Source organism: Thunnus thynnus, chromosome 16 (assembly GCF_963924715.1).
Source record: "Thunnus thynnus chromosome 16, fThuThy2.1, whole genome shotgun sequence".
Lineage (NCBI taxonomy): Eukaryota > Metazoa > Chordata > Actinopteri > Scombriformes > Scombridae > Thunnus > Thunnus thynnus.
Genome location: NC_089532.1, coordinates 26,048,848 through 26,071,230, shown reverse-complemented (window position 1 = coordinate 26,071,230; position 22,383 = coordinate 26,048,848). Strand labels below are relative to the sequence as shown.

The 22,383-nt window shown below is 41.9% G+C and overlaps 1 protein-coding gene across 3 annotated transcripts in view; it reads left to right on the top strand.

Annotated features, from left to right (window-relative positions):
• LOC137200409 (peroxidasin) overlaps positions 1-22,383 on the top strand; it is a 56,826-nt gene that overhangs the window by 15,931 nt on the left and 18,512 nt on the right. For 2 of the 3 annotated variants that reach the window (XM_067615202.1, XM_067615200.1), the window contains exons 4-14: positions 1,697-1,768; positions 4,057-4,128; positions 5,982-6,053; positions 7,124-7,293; positions 9,666-9,783; positions 10,083-10,252; positions 11,553-11,825; positions 12,948-13,223; positions 15,200-15,312; positions 15,668-15,824; positions 18,276-18,384. In XM_067615202.1, coding sequence (XP_067471303.1) covers positions 1,743-1,768; positions 4,057-4,128; positions 5,982-6,053; positions 7,124-7,293; positions 9,666-9,783; positions 10,083-10,252; positions 11,553-11,825; positions 12,948-13,223; positions 15,200-15,312; positions 15,668-15,824; positions 18,276-18,384 — 1,556 coding nt within the window. In that variant the 5' untranslated portion in view covers positions 1,697-1,742. The remainder of the gene's footprint in view (positions 1-1,696; positions 1,769-4,056; positions 4,129-5,981; positions 6,054-7,123; positions 7,294-9,665; positions 9,784-10,082; positions 10,253-11,552; positions 11,826-12,947; positions 13,224-15,199; positions 15,313-15,667; positions 15,825-18,275; positions 18,385-22,383) is intronic. The other variant, XM_067615201.1, reaches the window with a different exon arrangement.

The following is a 22,383-nucleotide window of genomic DNA, read 5'->3' as shown; positions in this document are numbered from 1 at the left end:
GTCTATACAACGCCCCCCCCCTCTCCCACGACCAACTCCATAAACAAGTCAAACAGAGGTCACAGAGCCTGTTTGTGGGAAACTTTTACTGTTTATTTGATCCCTTTTCAATTTGTCAATCCATCTAATCGGGCGTCAGTGTATTTCTTATAGAAGCACAGATCTACTTGCATCAAAGTACATTAATGCAAGTTTTTTTCTGTAGTACATAATGTGCCTTTCCCTAGTGCATGTATGTATAGCTTTGGGTTTTTTTTAAGGGTTTAATATAGATAATTTGGTAGTGCAGCAGTCAGGGAAAAGCCTCCTGTGTCCTAAACCACAGTAACAGGAACTGTTTTCTAATGTGTAGTTTTGACAAAACATTTGTCTTCTTAATGGCAGGTTATTTAATCACTGCTGAAGGATATTTGGTCAGTGAAGTAAAGCCCCTTGAGATTTGAGTACAAAACATCCGAATCCAGTTTCCCATGTAAACCTCCACACAAAGCATGTGCACACACACACACACACACACACACACACACACACACACACACAAGGCTGCAGTCACTTGTGTTTCACATTCAGCCTGAGGGGGAGTTCTTGAAAGTGAAGCCAAACTTTAAGTCAGTTACCCATTGACAAGTGTTACAGCAATGCCTCTAGTTGCTGCTTGTCACTAAATTATCATCATGGTTTTTTGCAGAATTGCTCTGCATGGAAATGTAAAAACAATGGATTTGGTCATTTCTTAGTAGAAAGTCATCTGACACATGTATGAAGGCTCTATCATTTCTCAATGACTGTCACTATCTCAGGTTTGGCTTTTAGCTCAATCTGACTATCACACGACATACGATACAGTTGTTTATTTTTTTTTGCATGCACCTTTCATCTTCACTGGTAAGAAACTTGATAGCATTGACACAGACAAGCTCAAGTGATGAAAAGGGCACGCAGTGATAAAAAGAAGATGTTTATTTTTCCATGAATTGCGTCACATGGGCTGTGGGGAGATCTGTATCTCTCATCATGTTTCATTATGAGTGCAATGGTGGAAAGTGTAACACATAGATAGGAGATGAAAGGACAGCCAGCTGTAAGCCATCGCTTCTTCTAGCATTACGTTTCTGTAACATGTATAATGTAGGGAGAACATGCACACATCCAGGGTGTTTGTCTTTCAGTGTGCTAAAATACCATGTTGAACTTGTACCGGCTGCACATTAGTTCAGTCTGTTTCAAGTTCAAATGTGGAAATCACTGAGAAAAGCAAAGACATATGGAGAAAAGATCTGACACACAAGGAAACATATTTACTGGTTGTCTATTGATTGAAAGCTTTTTATCTGATGCACACACCATCTTAACAGCTGTGCTTTTCATTTTTTCCTGAGGTGTGCAAGTATCAAATCTTTGAGTGTTTAATTTGAGTCTTAATGAGTTGTGTTAACTACATAACTATAATTAGATGATGTCCATGAAGCAGGGTAGTGTACTTTATACATTTCAACATTTCTGTCTATAATAAACATACAGTACAAGAAGTAGCATGACAACATGAATATCACTTTAAAATGACAATACTGGAAAAAAACTGACTTATTTGGTCAGATCCTCTTTGTTTTCTTTCATAATAACCAGGCAGAATTCAGATGATCCTGTGTAAGTGTGTGTGTGTGTTACTAATGTAACTGATTATCTCTCCTTTCAGCTATTTGTACAAGAATGAAATCCAATCAATTGACAGACAAGCATTTATGGGGCTTGTCTCTCTTGAACAACTGTAAGTGACCAACCTCCTCCCTCGTCCACCTTTTCCTTCTGCTCGCCCTGCTGCTTCTCCTCCACCTACTGTCTCTCCGTCTGTAAAATACCTCCACCTCCCTTACCCAAAGAGCTGCTATTCATGAAACCTGGTAAGGCCTACATGCTCATGATTTATAAGCTAAGTCATATGATGTAATAGTGCCAGGCATGCTGTTATGAAAGCCATATGACAGGGCTATGTAGGCCTTACACAGGTATCATGATAGCTCTGTTAGTAAGTTATTTTTCATTACAGTGACACTCTCCCCCTCCACACCCCTTTGTGCGCCCCTCTATCCACTTTTCCACCGCCACCATGCATGCCGTGTGTGCACCCACCCTTGTATGCCGCGCTGACCCCCTCTGACCCCTTTGCATGAGTCGCATGTCTTGTCGTCACGACGACAGATATGCACCGCCCTCATGCGAAGCTTAAAGCATGGTATCTAGCTCTGTGCTGATAATAGTGCCGGCTGTGTCGTGCTGTAGACACAACTTCTGCTCCAGAGCAAAGCTTGACTTGCATTGTGTTTATCCTGCTACTGAAGAGGCAACTCTCCTGCTCCAATTTACTGTAATCTGCACTAAGTGTTTATTTGTCAGAAACCTGTGGTGCATTATGAATGTTTAGTCTGTGTGATAAAATTCTACTGCTTCCTGTAAGTCATGACACTCAGAAACATATTAGTTCCTTGCTGCTTTTATAAAACACTCTGCCTCTACTTTTGCATGTTTGACAAGAAAAACACATTACAAATTGTTGATCAATGTTATAAATATGAATTGTTTTTTCAGACAAGTGATTGAATTTCCTTGTCTACTATTAGCAGAAATGATCCCTGTGGTGTCTCAATAAGCCAGTTCTTATTGTATTATATCATTACCAATATGGCTGACATGCACCTTTTCCTTAGAAAATGAGGCTGTCTGTACTCGGTGACTTGCTGGACCTCACTTGAACTGTATTAACAGAGAACAAATGACTAATTCACCAAGTAAAACCAGCTCCAACATCAGGCTCCATGCCTGACAGCTGTTTTGAATGTTGTTACATTAATGAAGGGTTTTATAAGTTGGTGACAAGTTCTGAGCCAGATTGCATACACTTTACTAGTTCTTCTACATCTCCACTGGGCAACAGATGCCAAACCCTGAACTCAAACACTTCTTAGGGGGAGATAAACTGCTCCAAACCTTGCACCTACATTCATCCCCATATGACCCACTGCCATTCATCTGTTGGTGTTTTATCATCAGTCAGTGGGTTTGTCAGTGAGCACAGATTGATCACACATCCCAGCTTTATGGTAAAACAATGGTGCGAAACATGAATGCAAGGCCGACTGTCTTCTAGCCATCTTTACGTAGTTAACACCGTTCATCTTGGTGCTATCTAATCTTGTGACAGCTATAAAGGATCACAAATAGTTTGAAAGTGTAATGATATGAATGGTGTGGGATCATCCTAGAGGGGGGATTAAGTGGCTCTGAGATGAGTTTACTGTTGGCACCATGAAACCTTTCTGTCTTTCGCTGGTCTGGACTGTGTTGTGTTTTTCTGTTCTGGCCCCTCTGCAACACATAGTTTAGGCAACACCCAAAGACATAATGTTGGATGTCCAGTACAGCTTGTAAAACAGCAAAGCACATGAGATACAATAACGGACAAAAGTGAAACGGATTTTCGTGTGTGGAAGACATCTAAAGCAATACTGCATTTGATTTGTATTCTGCATAATTCAGTGTCTTTTGTGTCTGTCTGTTTTACTGCTGCAGCTGCTTTGGCTGTTGCTTTCCCCCTTTTAAATAAGCAGATACCCAATTGAATCCTTACAGTTGTTACCATACAGCCATCAGGTGGATTTCATTTGCCTAACCTTTTATTTGTTTGCATATGGTTTGATTTATGTGTTCTCAGCTCAAAGGCTTTTGGGGGGCATAAATTCTGTTTGCATTCCATGAGATAATGGTTGTACTTGCTCTTCACCTGTGGGCAACCTCATTTCAAACTCAGCCTTCAGCCATAGATGTTCAGGCCCTGTATATCAACTGTCTAATATGAATGTTTGATCTGCAAATTCCTCCAGTCTGTCTACATTCATCTTATCACATTTTCTAAAAGTGTTACTTCAGTAATATGAAGTGCCAGGGATGGACATGTGAACAGGGAGGACAGGGGAACACCTACTAGGACACTGAAATGACATGTACTCAGACAGAGAGCCCTAATCTACTAAGCTTTGTGTGCAAATTGTTCTTCTCCAGATATCTGCACTTCAACAACATCGAGTCTTTGGAACCAGAATCCTTCACTCACCTACCAAAGTTGGAACGACTGTAAGTTCATCCTGTCTGGCCTTTCGCCCAAGATTGCTTAAATGTACACAGTTCACACACAATCTGAAAAAAATCTTTCTCAGAAGGAAGAATAATTTCCCAACTTGAATTTTCTCACATAGATCAGATCCACCGGTTGAACTGGACTGAGCAGGACACTTGATAGAAACCAGAAAACAGTAACTAGCATGATGTACTTGGCATGGAATGAAGTGTCAACCCAGGCAGGTCCAGACCTTCGCTTAGCATGATGTTGGATTGACCTGCAGAATGCAGCTATAATTCAATACAGCCACTGAGGCTTAGTTGGTTTGTCCTTGCTTCAAAATACAGTAATGAAAGCAGATTGTAGGAGTTGATCCCTGACTAATATTTAGTCCCCATGAGGTTAATTTTGTTGATCTTGTTAGAGCTGTGAGATTATATAAGTGTTCTTTCACTCTGTAGTTTATTTGTTAAACATACCACTGGAGTTCAGTTGTTTAATGGACCTACAATATGTCAGGAAATGTATTGGGATGCATTTTTGTCCTTTTTTTTTTTCTTTACACTGCTTCCAAAAATACTCACTTTGGGACAATCAGTCAGAGAAAAAGAAACCGGGGGAACTGGATGAGATCACAACGTTCGAGTCAGTCCTGGATTGGACCGAGGATTGAGAACACATCTTGGTCTCATTAAACACAGAGCTGAGCTAATTGCAACCACAGATAGGAGTGTCACTCTTAACAGACTGTTCATCAAAGATTACTGGTGACATACCATAGAAATATCCATCAATAACATTGTAATGGATTCCACCAATTATCCTAACTGTAACGGTTACCCTGCATAATCTGCATACGGTTATCTTAATGTGACAACTTTATATCACATTCAGTTCCAATGTTCCCATAATATCAAAGTGAAAACATCTTTATCTCTTTTAAGTACTCAACTTTTTGCTTCACTAAACATCTAAATGTACAGTATGTTTGTAAATTTAAAACTGTGGTTGTCTTGCACACAGATGACTATGATGTTTTTTTTATGTAGCCTGTTAGTCCCTAGCATTGCCTGTGAACTCTCTGGATCTGAACTTTGCTGTCAGCATGCAGATGTGATGTCGCCTCTGCCTCTCAACCTCTCAACCAGATGTCGAAATCCTGTTAAATTCCTGTTTCATTGTCCCTGTTTATGGGTCAGTGGCTGCCCAGTTTATCCATACTCCCCAGTCTCTGGAGAGGGTGAGGAAAAGGAGGGACACCTGCAAAAAAATGAGGAACAAGGCGGGAAGGAATTCCCAGGTGCACACTCTGAGTGGCTTGTTGGGGAATATCTCCATGGTCACGGTCAAAGCAATCACTTTGGCAAAGTGGCTACAGAACATATCTGTACTACTGTTTCCTACAGGCAAGGATGGAAGATAAAGAGCTGCATATCAGATGATCCTGAGTTATGTTTTTTAAGTTATTTAAAATTAGTGGATACTTTTGGAGATATGTTTTTGGTTGGAAGCTTCTATAAACAGGAAAATGTTTTGGATATCTGCTTTAAGCCAAGGAACACAAGTCTCAGAGGTCCCATTGCAGAACTGTCATGTCTGGGAAGATGATCATATTTCTCTCCCCATTTGGAATATGGAATTTGATATTAACAAGGGCCACATATATCTGCTATTATTAGTATGGAAAATTAGCTTCAAAAAGGTTATTTCTGAAAAATGTTTATTCATTCAAATAAACACATACACACCCCTCATGTTCAGCCATTACTGGACTTAAATGAAGTGAGTCTTTGGACATATTTTTGATTGTGTCACTTATTTATAAACACTGATAAATCATCTCATCGAAGTTTTCTCTCTCACTCAGGTTTTTGCACAACAACAGAATCACCCAGCTAGTCCCAGGAACCTTCTCTCATCTTCAGGCCATGAAGCGATTGTAAGTGGAAAAGTTTCCTAACAACCACTGAAACAGCTGTGTGAGAATGCATGTCGGTATCAATTTCTGTAGTTTACCCCCATGACACCCAGCATCAACTGGGGCCTGTTTGTCAGTTAAACGCCATGTTAACCACACTACACTGTTCTCACGCTTCTTTGGCTGCAAGATGATTTCTATTTCAAAGCTCACAGCCCAGTCCTTCTCATAGTTTTGCTATTCTCTCTTTGAGTCATCTGCAGTTGAGATTGGAAGGGACTGCGCAGGGTGGGGTATGAAGAGAAAAGCAGAGAAGATAAAAAATTATGCTCTCTATTTTGTATAAGAGATGCTATACTGAAATGTGAATATTTGGGGTCTTACAACACGAAGCCACTATCTTTTAATACAGCTTCGACCTCTGTCTTCCTCAAGCCAGCACACAGTGAAGAATAATCAAAGGTTTGGCCTCATACCATTATTCTCTCCCATCTTGTCTCAGCCGTGAATTACCTTTTAGTATTTGTTAGATCCTGGGCCAGCGTGCTTAAAAAGAGATTCCAAGAGAAATTGCAGTAGACCGACATTGACTTCACCATGGCATTCAGTGTTGGAGGATACTTAAGTGTATAAATGATCAGTTTAGCCTTAAAAGGCTGAGTGTGACTGAGAATCTAATTTGTTCATAAAGCACTTTTCTTCTAAACTATTAACAAAGAGAGCTTCACAAATAGCCTCACCAATGTTAAACATTGCCAGTTACATTTTTTTCTGAAAGGCATGTCACAGATAATGGACATGTTGTGGTAGAGCTGAAAGCTGGATCAGTTACCAGAAGACGAAGCCAAGCGGAGAGATAGTTTCCCACGGCAGGAAAACAGTTTCTTCCAATATGGCCCTGCTTAGCCCCACTGTTTGGATTGAGCTGGGCTCGGCCTGCCCATGCCAGACCAGTTTTAGTTCATAAACCACCAGAGAGGACTTACACAACACTGCTGCATACACAACCCCACAGTTACACGTACTCTTTGACCAGCGTAGAACTAAATGCCCCTTCTTTGTCTCTGTGTCTGTGCATGTTGTGTGTTAAGGCGACTGGATTCCAATTCATTAAACTGTGACTGTGAGCTGCTGTGGCTGGCTGACCTGCTGAAGCAGTACGCTGAATCGGGCAATGCCCAGGCTGCTGCCACCTGCGACTACCCCAGCCGTCTGCAGGGAAGATCGGTGGCAACACTCACTGCTGAGGAGCTCAACTGTGGTACGGAGAGAAAAACCAGACTTCGCAAGGCGCATGAAACGTCTGGAACATCATGGAATGTTTCTTGGCACATTTCAACACAGCAACAGTCATGTACTTAGATTATAGACTTAGAGTTCTTTATTTGTAAGTTCTGTCTTGTCCTGCCAAGTTGATACCGTTAATGTTGTAGCAGCACATTAAAGTTCCACAGAGATTATCAGTCTAATTTCCACTACAGCTGGGCTTAATGTGGAGAGGGGACAATACAACGGAACAGCTGAAAAAAGTCTTAAAATACATTGTTCAGTATAACAAAAGCTGATCAGTTTATATAAAAAAACCCTTATATTCTCCAGCTCTGCACACTAATCTTATTATATCTGACTTAGTTCTTGAAAGCCACATTATTGAAACCTTATTGAGTTTTTCAGTAGGTCTACTTTTGAAACTGAGAGGAACACACACGTGGGCAAGCATACATTAAGCCATATACATGCAGTATGGTTGTAGAGCAACATGCATGTGATTTCCATGTGCCTGTTTGTTTACACACTCTCCTAACTTAAACCAAAACTCAGTCCTCCAACCTTCCTGCTTGCAAATAGCAGGTATGCTCAGTCACCCTGTCTCACACATACACCCACACACACACACACAGGTGTATCCTCCCTTTGTGTCTGGAGTCTGCAGGCACCCAGCTGTTTCACTCTTCATACATCACCCACTGTGTCTCTGGTCTTAGTAAAACGTCAGTCAGGACCCCTCAGTTTGGCCTGTGATCTCTTCAGTATCGACCACCAGCAGCTGTTTAGTTCTTCTAGAACTGACACTGCTGTTTTTGTTTGTGTGCGCATGTATGAATGGGAGATATGGTGTGATGGAGAGACCGACAGACTTTGTCATTGATGTGAAGAAAGTATCTTTTATGTAATTGTTGGGTGCTAAAATTTTCTTCTGATGGGCTGATACAGTTCTGGACCAAAATGAATTTTGATTGACTGCAGCTTTGATGTGTATAAAACAGGAAAGTACAAACTTTTTCAAGCATTGAGAGAGTGATGGTTTTATATTCAAAAGACACATTTTGGGTCAGGTATCACTTGCAATCTTTGCAAGCCAAAGGGAAATATGCTTAAGCATAGTGTGTATTGATCATTTTTAACACTGCAAGTAGAAAAGAAAGTCCACATTTTACTGTAAGTCTATGTGGCTGATTTCCAGTTGGTTTCAATAACAGCTCCTGTAGCAGTAAATCCAAGTGTCTCAGCTCTGTGTTTCCTCCAGCTCCCACTGAATACTGAAGTCTGAGCCAGGCAGGCAGGCTAGTTGGCAGCTGACTGTAACCCAACCACATCTAAATCTGAGCAGCTAATTTGATGGCCCCAACTTGCCCATTCTTGCTCAATGTAAACCCCCCACTCCCCCACTCCATCTGTCTACATAGCAAGGCACCAGGGGAAGAATGTCTGCTTAAAAACATGGTGGAAGTCATTCCACACCTCCCTCCCTCCCTCCCTCCTTATTCCCCCTCTTTTCCCCTGTAAACGGGGCGGAACAATTCACGGCGGGTTGAACAGCTGTCAAAACAGCAGCCCTCCTTGAGATGAAGTGCCACCTCCCTGCACATCTGGTATCTGATGAGCCACACTTGCCTCCTCATCGGGCCACGATAAAGGCTGGGTTACCACAAACAGGATTTCCAACCCACTGAAATTAGCAGCCCCAGTGTTAATATAGACTAATTGTGGGGTGAGATTTTCAGTCTGAATTTCAGAAGCCTCTTATGAGTTTGGGTTTAGCTTACCTGCTGGTGCTGCACAGATTTATCCCTATCCCATGGATGTTAGCAGAGTGCAGAGCACCATTTGAAAGAGTACGTCTGAAATGTGTTTATCACACTGAGAGTGTGGGGCAGAGGCCACAGGGAGAGTGTGTGCTGCCTGTTGGCAGGTGAGTGTGAGAGCTTGTCTTTTCTGCTGGGGCAGAGGTTAAATTAATGTGCACGGTGTTTTGGGAGCTGGCATAGTCATGTTCTTGCCTCCATATCTGTGTGTGTCAATACAATACACACACACTTATGAGTGTAAGAACAATAAGTAGACACCACTTACCACACTTAGCAAAGTCAGTTCCTTGTACTGGAGACAGTTTGAATGATTATTTCTAGAAGGACTTGTGTTTGCACACTCGGTGAGTATCTGCCTGGACATTATGACTGGCTTGGCCTTGTCACTCAGCCAGCAGCCTTGGAAAAACTAGACATTTTGACTAGAGGCTTGGTTCAACAGACAGTGATTGGTGCAGGATGTAGGCATATACTGTACATATAGACATGCATTTACACCTGTATATAATTGTCTTCCAATCCTCCTATCTGGCTTTCTCTCCAGAGGTACCCAGGATTACCTCTGAGCCTCAGGATGTTGATGTCACATCAGGGAACACTGTCTACTTCACCTGCAGGGCTGAAGGCAATCCTAAACCACAGATCATCTGGCTCAGGAACAAGTAAGACACTCACTGTTAGGACCATGTTACCCTAGTAACCAAAGACTTGAGTGACTGTTTTTAACTTGTTCCAGTTGATTTAATCAACATGGTTATATCCCATAGTTTATATCCCAAAGGAATAAACAAAAGTCACCGAGTTCTGACATCGCCGTTCCCATTACAACACTGTTGAGGTTATGCCAATAATTACACAATGATCACAAAGATTTTTATAATGATAATGCAGAATTGTAGACAAGTACAGAATGTGAATACACGCTGCATACATGATGTTTATGTCTGTGTTACCCTGGCAGCAACGCTCTAAACATGCGGGATGACAGTCGTCTGAACCTGTTGGAGGACGGGACGCTGATGATTCAGGACACCAGAGAGACAGACCAGGGAGTCTACCAGTGCATGGCCAGGAACGTGGCTGGGGAGGTCAAGACCTCACAGGTCACACTGCGATATTTCGGAGCTCCCTGTAAGTGGCTGCTTTTATTCTCTGAAGATCATAGACAGCCTATTAACTACTAAAGCTGCATTATGTAGGAGTTTGAGCTATGGCCAGCAATAGAAAGACTACCAGAATATCTTACTGAAGTGCTATTACTTAAAATAAATTTCACTGAAGTAAAAGTACTTTTGTAAAAATATATTTGTATGAAAATAAAAGTAAATCATGGGTCAGTTAAACAGTATAGTCAGTTAAACAGTACTTTGTAAAACACTTATTTTGCAGTCGCCACTCTTACCAATCTAATCTACTGCACTCGTCAACTTCATATGTTTTAACATGGAACATTGGAAAATACTGCTGACACATTCAGTTTGACAGGAGTAAATAAGAGCAGGATAAGGCGTCCTGTGTACGTGTGTTCTCCTTTTGTCATTGTGTGTAATATTATGCACATTGGATAGTAGGGGGTTATCATCACTATCCGACTACGTACGTGACCAGACACATGATGTAATCTCTGTCTGTTATGAAGGGAAACTGTAGAGCAAGGTGTCTGCACTGTGAGTAGCGCTGAGGTTACCTCCAGAGTTCAGCAGGTCAAATAACTGGGATGTCCCACTGAGCTGTGAGCAAAGCCTGCTGGCTTTCATGGGAAAATTTCCCTGCCCACACACACTCACACACACACACACACTCACACACACACACACAAAAGTACATTCAGTCCTGTCTGTTGCTCTTCCTTTATATCTTCTGTTCTGTCTGATAACATACAGACACACTTAAACAGCACTCACACATCAGTCAGTCATAGAACCATTAACTGTTGCTGTGGTACATTAACATGACTGTCTCTAGATGACCCGAGGGGGTCATCACTGGGGTGATGGGTGGCCCTGGTGACAACCTCATGTTAAGTAACTGTTTCTAAGAGCAGATGTTGTGCATTTCCTGTCTCTGTGTGATTGTAAACACTAGGCCCCCTCGCTGTGTACATATTTCCTCTGACTCATCTGTAATCACTGGCCAAATATGGACAGGACTCGACCACGTTCTGTGATCCACATAGGAAGTTATTTTAGCAGTAGTCATAGTGGCATTATAGACAGAAATATACAAAGATGATCTTTGTGAATGAAGTGATGTTCCACATGCACGTCTCTCAACAGCTGATCATTTTGCCAACCTTTATTTAGGTCATGACTAGTCTCCCAATACCCTGAAGTTACTCAAACCAGAAAGCCAGATGAAAAATGTTATCACCTCTCACCTTATTAATCTAACCCCATTCCCATGTTCTCCCCTCTCCCTCCTACTCCTCCAGCACGGCCAAGTTTTGTGATCCAGCCCCAGAACACAGAGGTGCTGGTAGGAGAGAGTGTGACCCTGGAGTGCAGTGCCACAGGTCAACCACAGCCCCGGGTCTCCTGGACTAAGGGAGACCGTACACCCCTACCCAGCGATGCGCGCATCAACATCACCCCCTCCGGAGGCCTTTATATCCAGAATGTGGTCCAGGCTGATGGGGGACAGTATACCTGTTTCGCTTCCAATAACGTCGATACCATACACGCTACAGCTTATATCATCGTACAAGGTAGAATCCATCTGAATCTCTTTTTCTCTGTTTTGTGAATGATTATAAATGGATTTTCCAGGGCTGTAGTCGATTAGTTGGTCAATATGCTCTCATCCCACCAAATTCTCATCAAGTGATTAATTGCCATGTAACTTTCATAAGGAGAAAAGTGCTACATCGACAGCCTTCCAGGATTAATCCATTATTTCCTGCAGGGGGAGGGACAGACTCACCAATTACCTGTGAAAACTGTGTTTTCAGAACTTTTAACTCTCCCAACCTAATGGAGACAGCTAGGTCTACCTGTACTCAACGTTTACTGAGCGTTTACTGAACGTACTGAATGTTTACTGAATCAGTGTTTCTCCTAAAATTATAACAATAAGAACTCCCACCAACCAAAGAAATATTTTTTAATGTGAAAAATGACGCCAAATATCCATTCATTTGGAAATCAATAGCGTTTGGGAGCCTCTGTGCAGGGCTGCTCTGGTACGTGAGTCTACCTCTGTGTTGTTGCCTGGAAAACTATTGGTAGCGTAACTCCGTTAAGGAATACGGCATTGCATAGTATGTTTGCGTAGCGAGTGTAAAAGAGTGAGTGGCAGGAAAGTTGCAGTGAACGCGAGCAGAGCAGAGGAAAAGGTTAGTAGTAAGTTTTCAGTCTGGCAGTAAATGTACAGTACAGACTACAGTGTAACAGTTAATAAATGCTAAAAAGTCAAGTCTGTTGTTTCCCCAAGTGCTGGAAAAGTGAAGGGGGTTAGCTCCAAAGTTAGCAACTCAACTTGAAGAAGCAAAACAGAGAAATAGAGAACGGAGAAATGTGTTCACTGTGCACTCTGTCCCGTTACATCTAACCCCCCCCCACGATTTCAGTCGACCAAGATTTTCTTAGGTTGACTACAGCCCTAGGATTTTCTCAGTGTATTTTATGTTTCAGCGTTACTTGAGTGTACTGCATATCTCACACACTCAGGCATCAAATGATTTTTCTCAGTCTTCAACTCACCCAATACAAAGTGAATCCAAATTTTAGCTTTGTGTCCTCAGCCTGCAATGGATAGTAAAGGCTCTTATACATTGAGGTTTCATTTTCATACACAATATAACTACTCTTTTTTTCCATCTGTCCCCCAGCTATCCCCCAGTTTACCGTCACGCCACAGGACCAGTCAGTCCTGGAAGGTCACACAGTGGACTTCCTCTGTGAGGCAACCGGTTACCCACAGCCAGTCATCGCCTGGACCCGAGGGGGCAGCCCACTACCCCTGGACCGCCGTCACGTGGTCCTGTCTTCTGGTACTCTCCGCATCACTCGGGTCGCAGCCCACGACGAGGGCCAGTATGAGTGCCAGGCGGTCAGCCCTGTGGGGACTGTGCGCACCGCTGTGCAGCTCAGCATCCAGCAGAGAGGTGAGGGTACAGGGTGAAGCTTCAAAGTGAACTTAGATGATTGGACATAATACTCTTGTTCATTGTAAATTGACTTGATGGATAGTTTGCTCCAGGTTTTACTCCCAACTTCTATATATTTGCTTTAAAGATGAATGAAAAGGAGTTGACAGGACCACCATGTCAGACTCTTATCTAATATACGATGAAGACATGCATGACGTGCTGCATTTGTTAACATGGAAGCCTGTCTGCTCTGTAGGACAGATGACTGAAAGACATGGCTGTCATATACAGGCTGTTAGTGTGGCTGCTGTAAGGCTCTCTTCAAACACTGCATGTCTGTGTAAGAGGAGGAGTGGTGCAGTACCTACCATTCACAGCTAATTTGTCACTTACACATGCAGATCTGCTATTAAACTGTTACAGTGCATGTATACACTGAAAGACTTATAGCTGTGTGTGTGTGTGTGTGTGTGCTTCATCTTTATGTGTGTATACAGTATGTGCAGTGTAAATGTACTGTACTCTATTATACTATACTGAGCTGTAATTCATTCTGCGTGTCCATATGTGTTTGCATGTGTTTTGTTGGGAAGAAGGCATGCAGAAGTTGGTGTGCCACACTGCTTCCTTCTTGTGTGCGGATGGTTGTATTTTGTGTGTGTGTGTGTGTGTGTGCAGCTGAAATTACAGGCTTGGCGTAGCACAGGAAAGCATGGCAGTCTGTAATCCTGAGATGACACCATGTTTTTCCATGTAGTAATGGCTGTTAACATGGCTCAAAGTACACGTTACATAATGGCCCCACACTGTTAAAGTACTGCACAAGCCCACAACCAGTGTGATGGCAGTGATGGCAGTGTGTGATAGCTGCGTTATGCTTTATACTAAGAGGGCTGTGCAGAGGAATAGACCAGGCATTAGAAGAAAGTGAAAGGGATGAACAGGATGTACATTTTCTTGTGTGGATGTTTAACATGTCTCCATTCCACTCAGCTTTTAATATTCCTGTAATATTATTTACTGTTTTTATGGCGCCGTGTTCACATCCCTGAATCTTCTGTGGCACAGAGTGGGACTGGCAACACATTGAATGCAGCCTTGATGCTGTGTACTGTACACTGCAGTGAACCCTGTGTTTTAGAAAGTGCAACTCTGATTTAAAGACGGTTAATTAGTGTCAGACTATGAAACTGCATCCTCCTCCGCTTTGTGTTTTAAAACTTGTGGGATTTTCCCATGGCCAGGTGGCTCACTGTTGGCTGCTACATGGGAACCATGGAGGAATTTGAACATGGTGTGTGGGGGGCCAGACATCCACCCTCTCCCACCAAACACCTCAGCTGCAGGAGGGTTGTATCATGAATCTTAGACAATATAACACAGTGACTCACTCTATAACAATGCTCAACATAGACTGTTTGTGTGTGTGTGTGTGTGCGTGCGTGGATGGAGTGATGGTGCAGTCAGTGATTGTTGACCTACTCAATCGCTGTACACAAATGGAAAACAGCTGTTTTCCCTTAATTGAAAAACCACAGTGTACATGTGTATGTGTGTGTATCACATTTGTGAGTCAAAGTTTATAGTTTGAAAACAAAAAATACAGACACCGTTCACACGACAGGTTGAAAGGGAAAAACCGAAAAGCAGTTTATGAATCGCAGCACAAATTTTCTCCACTAAAAGTTTCTCTACCACATGCAGCAATGCATTATTTCCTTTTTAAAATACAGTATGCTTTCATCTCCCTTTGAACTGCACACTCACTTTAAGCTGTTTAATGTTTTGCAGCCCTGTAATAGAGGAAAGAAAAATAGCAACTGCAGTGTAACACAAACACTGTGAGTGTGTGTATGTTATGTGAGCATATGCAGGAGTCTTGAGTTTCAATTTCTGCCGTGATTGATTGTTAAATTCACTTTACATGTACAGTACTGGTGCACAATCATTAACACATGCGTGTGTGTGTGTGTATGTTTTAACTCATTCAGTAACGCCTGTTTTCACAAATGCTCCAAGGGACCTGACGGTGGAGTCTGGCCAGGACGTCCAGATTCCCTGCAGTGCTCACGGCCAGCCACAACCTGTCCTCACCTGGAACAAGGTTAGATGCTTAAACTCTTGTTGGCTGAGTGAGGTCACCTCATCACCACAGAGGTCAGGGGTTATACAAGTGGTTGAAAGAGAATAGTAAAGAAGAAAGGGACTGCGGCCAGGAAATGGTGTGTGTTCACATTACTTGTAATTATATGAATTAATGAAAATAATGACAATAAAGTAACTCAGTCATTAATATGTTTAAGCTTAGTCAAGTTTCTGTCAGTGGTCTGACACAACAGGCCCAATCTGTGAGGCTCTTAATCACTGTCTGGTAATATGATCCCCACCTCCAACATGCCAGCCCCCAGGATCATGACCTTTGCCTTTGTCACCCCCCTCCACACCTTTTTCTCTCCCAGGACGGTGTACAGGTGACAGAGAGTGGCAAGTTCCACATCAGCCCTGAGGGTTATCTAGAGGTGAAGGATGTGGGGACTGCTGATGCCGGACGCTACGAGTGTTTCGCCCGCAATCCCATCGGCTATCAAGCTGCTAGCATGGTGCTCACTGTCACAGGTAAGATGCAACTGATGTCAGCATCACATAACCTGATATTTTTGGTTATGCTTATTAATGCTGCAGCATATACGGTCACATGGCTGATAAAACCATAGGTGAACTAAAGTGTTTTGTCATTTGTAAATCTGCTGTCAAATTAAATGAAAATGATCTGTTAATTAATGCATGTTAATTAAAACAAATCATTGAGCATCTCAACAATAGCTCTTTCCCACTGCACCCATTGCTATTTGGATTGAAGGTTAATTACTCAACAGAAACAGCTACATGCCACTTCATAAAAATCAAAAGTTATGGCATTAATGGACAAAGGTGGGGTGGGGGCTTTGTTCCTTAATTTACATAAAGCATAAGACACTGTTAATCATAACATCCTACTGCATAAACTACTCAACTTCAATTTTTCCACACAGTTTTTCAACCTTATCAAATCCTACCACTCATTCAGCTCCCAACTAGTCAGAATTAATTAGAATTAGGAATTAGAAATCTAACCCCCTATGTATCAACTGGTATCCTGCAGGACTGTCTACTGGGCCCAATACTGTTCAGCGTGTACATTAATGATCTACCTTCTGTGTGGACAATGTGATATCTTAATGTATGTTGATGATACAGTTATTTTTACTCACAGTAAAACTGCAGAAGATGTTGCAAACAAGCTGACAGATGTTATATTGAAGGTCACATCCTGGCTTAACCAGTGTTGTTCGCAATTGAATGTGTTGAAAACAGTTTGTATGTTTTTCTCCAAGGGCCACAGAGTAGATGTAGAGCAAGATATTCTTATCTCAGAAGAGGGACTACAAGTTGTCTCAGAAAATAAATATTTAGGAGTACACATAACACACACACAAACAGTGCACACAAACCATGGCTTCATAGAAACATAGAAAGGGTCTGTAGTAAAGTCAAGTGAGGCAGATAAGATAAACTGTATTAACACTCAATGGTTCTGTCCCACATCACCTATCATCTAATAAATTTGTCTTATACACACTCTACAGCCTTAAAACCACTGCAATCATTATACAAACAAGCACTTAAAACTTTAGACAAGAAGCCATTCAGTTAATATCTTTGCCATATTCTAAAGAAGTATCATCCACTTAGCTGGGAAAACCTCATCAAATACAAAAAAGTCTGCCCAGTTTATAAGATTATGCATGGTTTGGCTCCTCCTCCTCTGTCTGGCTTCATCAACTTCAAATCTACTGCAAACAGAGCTACTGGAGGTGCAGCTAGGGGGGACTGCACAATCACACTCAGAAAGACTGCACTTAGCCACACCGTCTCTCCTTTAGAGCATCACATCAGTGGAATTCAGTACCACAGTCAATTCAAGAGTCCCCATCCTATTATTCATTTAAGTGTGATGTTAAGAAATGGCTTATTGAGAACCAACAATGTCAACACTGACGCTGTTTTTATCCACCTTTGACATGACTGTACACAGACTGTACTTGTATCATCTGCCAATGGATTTTGTCCACTCATGTTGTTAAACTGTATTGTATATGCTTTTTATGACACTAGTATTTTTAGCTATTGTACATATTGTATTATTTTTATTATTCTAGGATGCCTAACAACATTAGGTAAAGGGACTACAGATGAAATCTAGCCTTTTGGCTAAATCGGGTACATTTATGATTAATGTACATTGTCCCTTTTCAAATGAAAATGAATTAAATTAAATTAATAAGACATCAACTTGCTGCAGAACATATATATAGCAGTGGACTTTTACGCTGAATGTACAAAATACAAGAGACACTCCCTCTCTTCCTGCAGCACTGATGAGGTGAAACCATGACAAAGCAATTATTCTCTGATTTCTCATAAGAAGATGAAGTGAAAGTGAAGCATCTCACAGAGTGAGAGCCCCTCTGTTGATCTTCTTTGTCCAACTCAGTCAGTAATTTAGTCAAACTCTGTTGCAATGCTATCATATTCCTGTCAGCTCCTCCCTGTGTGAGTTGGTGTTTCCTGCTGAGATTTCTCAGGTCAGACCACAGCACTCTGCTGGTGAACCGTAAACTCTATCAATGTGCGCAGTTGTTGTTGGACTCTCTTAGCCCTCACGTCACTATCTCACTGTTTTCAATGGCACACTAAGATGAAGGAGCGTGCCAGAAATGTGTTCACGCCAGCTTCAGGAGGGAAGCTGAAGTGCAGCACCTACAAGGTTCAGTCACTTACAGTTCTCATCTGGAAATAGTGAACCCAAGCTCTCTTTACCAACCTATATTTTAGCATAATTTAGTTTTGACCATGGCCAAGCTCATATATGTGTTGAAGCATAGAACGTTGTGTAAATAGCATAAATACTGTTGTGTTATTAATTGCATACTAAGTAAATTATTAAGTTGCAGGTCCAAACATTGTACCTGTTTTAACTTGGTTCAACTGGGCTCTAATAGCCTGTCTGTCTGTGTCTAACAACAGTTCCTGCAGTGAGCAGAGAGGGGGACACCTTTGTTAGCACGTCCATAGAGCAGGCCATCCGTAATGTGGACAGTGCTATTGAGTCTACAAGGAGACGTCTGTTTGATGGGTAAGCTGTGAGAAACTCACTCAACAAAATAACTCACACATTTAGGTCTTGACACTCAAGTGATTGAATCAGAAAGCTACAGTGTTCATTATGTGTTTGCAATGAAATGAAGCCTCTACATATTATGTCTATTCAGCATATGTAATATATATACTAAATCTTGTTATTTTCCTCTTGTACTGTAGTGCATATTATGATTGTACTATATATTGTACTAACACTAACATTTTACTGCAAATATTCACATTCCCCCATGTTAGTGTTGCGTTGAATGGTTTTGTGAAAGACAAAGAATAAAAGACTTGCAGTCAGAGTTCACTTGAAAAAACCATTTGGGGGTTAAATCACAAATGTATGCAGGAAAACATCATTTCATGTCCATGGAGCAAATATGCATGCTGTGCATTGTTTACACAAAAATGATGTCAGTGTTTTCCTAGGTTGACCGCTTTGGGGTGGTGGGATGGGCTGCAGGGGGAGGGGAAGCATTAACCCAATGAATTATAATATCAGAGAACATTTGGACGTGATCAAACAAACAGTTAGAGGAGTTCTGTTTTACAAGTCTTACCATATTTCATTTTACTTCCCAGTAATCCACTCAGACCAATTTTTTTACAGTCATGCTAGCTTTTAGCATCCTCGCCACCGTCACCAGATTCAGGTTGGATACGTTTAAAAAAACAGATATTTTGGCCTGAATTTCAGACATTTAGGGTCGATGTCTGTCCATCTTTTGATGTGATTACATCAATAAATTACTCTTTTATTGAGCTTACAGTAACGTAATGAGTGTAGTTGTCGTCAACTTGAGTAACCTTATCTTCACTTCACCTGTCTCTCCTCTGCTCCGCTCAGTGTGTGTGTGGAGGGGTTGAGCCCCACCAGAGAACAGAGGAGAGGAGAGAAGCTAGCATGACCATAAATGACAGCAGAACACAGTAGACACTCTCACACTGAGCTGAAATGAAATAAGTGCATATAAATTAGGTAAATAAAATATTTTGTTTCTTTCAGAAGGGCAGGGGTCAATGTCAAGAGTTTTCCACGCAACGACACAGGTTGACTCATTCCCAAGGCACAATGCCTGCCTGAGCAGTGCGTGCCCATCACGGAACCTCTTGCTTTTCATTTCAGCGTTCATGTTAACAGGTTAGACAGCCACACAGCCCGCGTGTGTGAGCTGCGTGTCTCAAGCATGTTGTCTAGAAATTCCGCATCTCGCGCACGCAGTTCTCAGTAAAAATAGACAGTGAAAATGATGGTCATATTGACATTGTACCAGCAACATTACACCTTTCACTATAGTTTCAATTAGGGATGCATGATATTATCGGCAAGTCATCAATATCGGCCGATAAAAGCTCTAAAATGAAATATCGGCATCGGCCATTTCTGCCGATTATGAGAGGCCAATTTGTTGCCATCTCCTCCACCTCCCTCTACAGACTGTGTCACCCTGACTGTCCCGGTCCTTCCTCCACAGGCTCCACTTCACTCAAGCTGCCCGTCAGACCCGCTGCTTCTTTCCACTTTAACTTGAATAACAAACCGGGGCTCAGTGCTCTGGTTGGATCCACATGCAGAGCCGGGGCTAACGTTAGCTGGGAGGCTAGCAGAGGCTAGCTGGCTGTGCTTCCCCCCCAGCCATGCTGTGGCTAACGCTACGCTGGTTACCTTCCTTATTTGTTGCCAGTTTCCCTCATGACAGTTAGATTGGGGGTTTGCTTGTTGGAGTGTGTTTGGCTTGTTTGGGGAACTTGGTGTCATATGGAGGGCTTTTCTTCACTTGGAGTGGTGACAGCAGGGGTTTAACTTGTCCTGTGTGAGGAGTGTATGAAGCCAACACAGAAGTAGCTCCAACCAGACCCCACCATGCCCGTCAGAAAGAAAGTAGCTTTCACCTCACATATTTTCACAATTAAGCACACGCTTCTTAACCTTTTTCTGTCTAAACTAAATATAAATTAAATGTATAAAGGAAACATTCTATTATTAATGGCTATTATCAAAGTTAAACTCTATATAGAAAGACAGGGCTGGCAGTAGCAACACCGCAACAGCAACGCCGTCTGTGTGGACACCACATGCATGCGAGCCGCAGCACACAACACACACAACACACACAACACACACACGCTGCTCAGGTAGAGGAAGGCCATGTGGCCCAGGTGTCATGTTTCAGAACAGCGCTGCACAGAGGCTCCCAAATGCAGTGATTATTGATTTCCGAATGAATGGATATTTGATGTTATATTTGGCATTAAAAAATTGGGGGTTTTTTTAGCCCTGAAAGTAGTACTAGAATGTAACTAAGCCTGACAAGAGCACCAATCTGCAACATTATGTCATTAGTCCTTTTATATTGGGACTAATTGAAATATTCTGCCCTGCACACACTCAGTCCAGACCTACAAGCTCATGTGGCCTGAGTTAGAACAAATAATTTGTCTCACATCATCTTGGCACCTGACTTGCATGTTCTAAGTCTGAGTCAGAGCCTTCAGGGAAAGACTTTGGCCATTCAGATGGGTTGTTAATATTGCTGCAAATGTCAGGACCAGGACCAGTACCTTGCCGTTTAAGTGCAGAAGGTTTGTAAATTTAAAGATTTAGATCAGAATGCTCCAATTAGAAATGCTGCCTTAGTGCCTTAGACATTATTCTGACAGCTACAGTCAATATATATTAAGAGCTTTTCATATTTTAACTATGCATCAATGTAATCTTTGTGGAGATGATAAAGGAAATAATTGTCTTGAAGTTTTCATTTATTCAGTGAAGTTTTCATCACACTCTATGTCACTGTAACAGATATAGTTGGTTTCAGTGTAGTTCATAAGTGTTTCCATCCTGTTTAATGATGTGGTAAGCAGTTGGGTTTTTCTTGGCGTGCACACACATACACTCTACCCACACTTGCGTGCACTAATACAGTGAACGAATACATATGCACATAGACACACATGAAGTAGAGAACTGCACGCACAACACACAGTGGTAACCTAAATTGAGAGGAGGGGATTTCCAGCTCTCTTTAATTACAATCACAGAATAAGAAGCAGTCTGCTTTTTGGTTGATGGTATCAGGTCTTTGAACATTGTTAGGAGATGAAAAGCCAGAATGACAATGGAGAAAGATAACATATCAGTAGAAATGCTAGTAGCACAAGTACTCTGATCATAAAGCACAGTGACTGTGTTGCTGCTAAGTAAAAGACAATTAGATCCTAGCTGTGTCTCAATTCAGGGGCCGCATCCGTCATTGGCTGCATTTGAAAACTGAATACATCACAGCGCCGCTACCAATTCTGTCCCATACATGAGAGCAGGCATACATCACTTCCCTCTCGTCAGAGCGACCATGCCCCCCTTTTGGGTGAAAACAAGTGCTGTGAAAGTACCGGCGCCAAATTGGAAAAACTGGTGGCAACATGCTGCTATGTCGCATTTTGCACATCAAACAATAAAAAAACAGTTTATGATTAGCTTTGCTTCTCCAAAGAGCAAACAACAGTAAAAGAAGAGATCTGTGGCTTCAGGCCATCCGCAGAGATTATGAAAATGGTAAACTGTGGGATACGTCTGTGGCAAACACTTCATCACAGGTTAGTTAATGAGGTTAAAGTCAACAGTTATAATGTTAAAAGTCAAAGTAGTGACTGTTGATGCATTGAGAGGACAGTACATAGAACAGCCAAGGAAATCCCTATTTAATGTTAGCCTGTAACAGCTAGCCCTCTAGCACTGGCTGCAGGAAGCTGGCTTTTCCCAATGGTTTGTTGAAACATAGCTACTACCTGCCTGTTCCCTGAAGTCATTTTATGTCATGATTGATTATCATCATAATAATCCAAATCTAAATTGTGTCTAAATGCTGCATTAACCTCTGCCCAGATGAAGTTGTGATCTGAAGCAAATTGTCTCATTTCCGGTTGCTGGCGTTTCTGTGTAACTGGAAGTGTTTTTGCTGCTCTCAATCCAGTTAATTTAGCTATG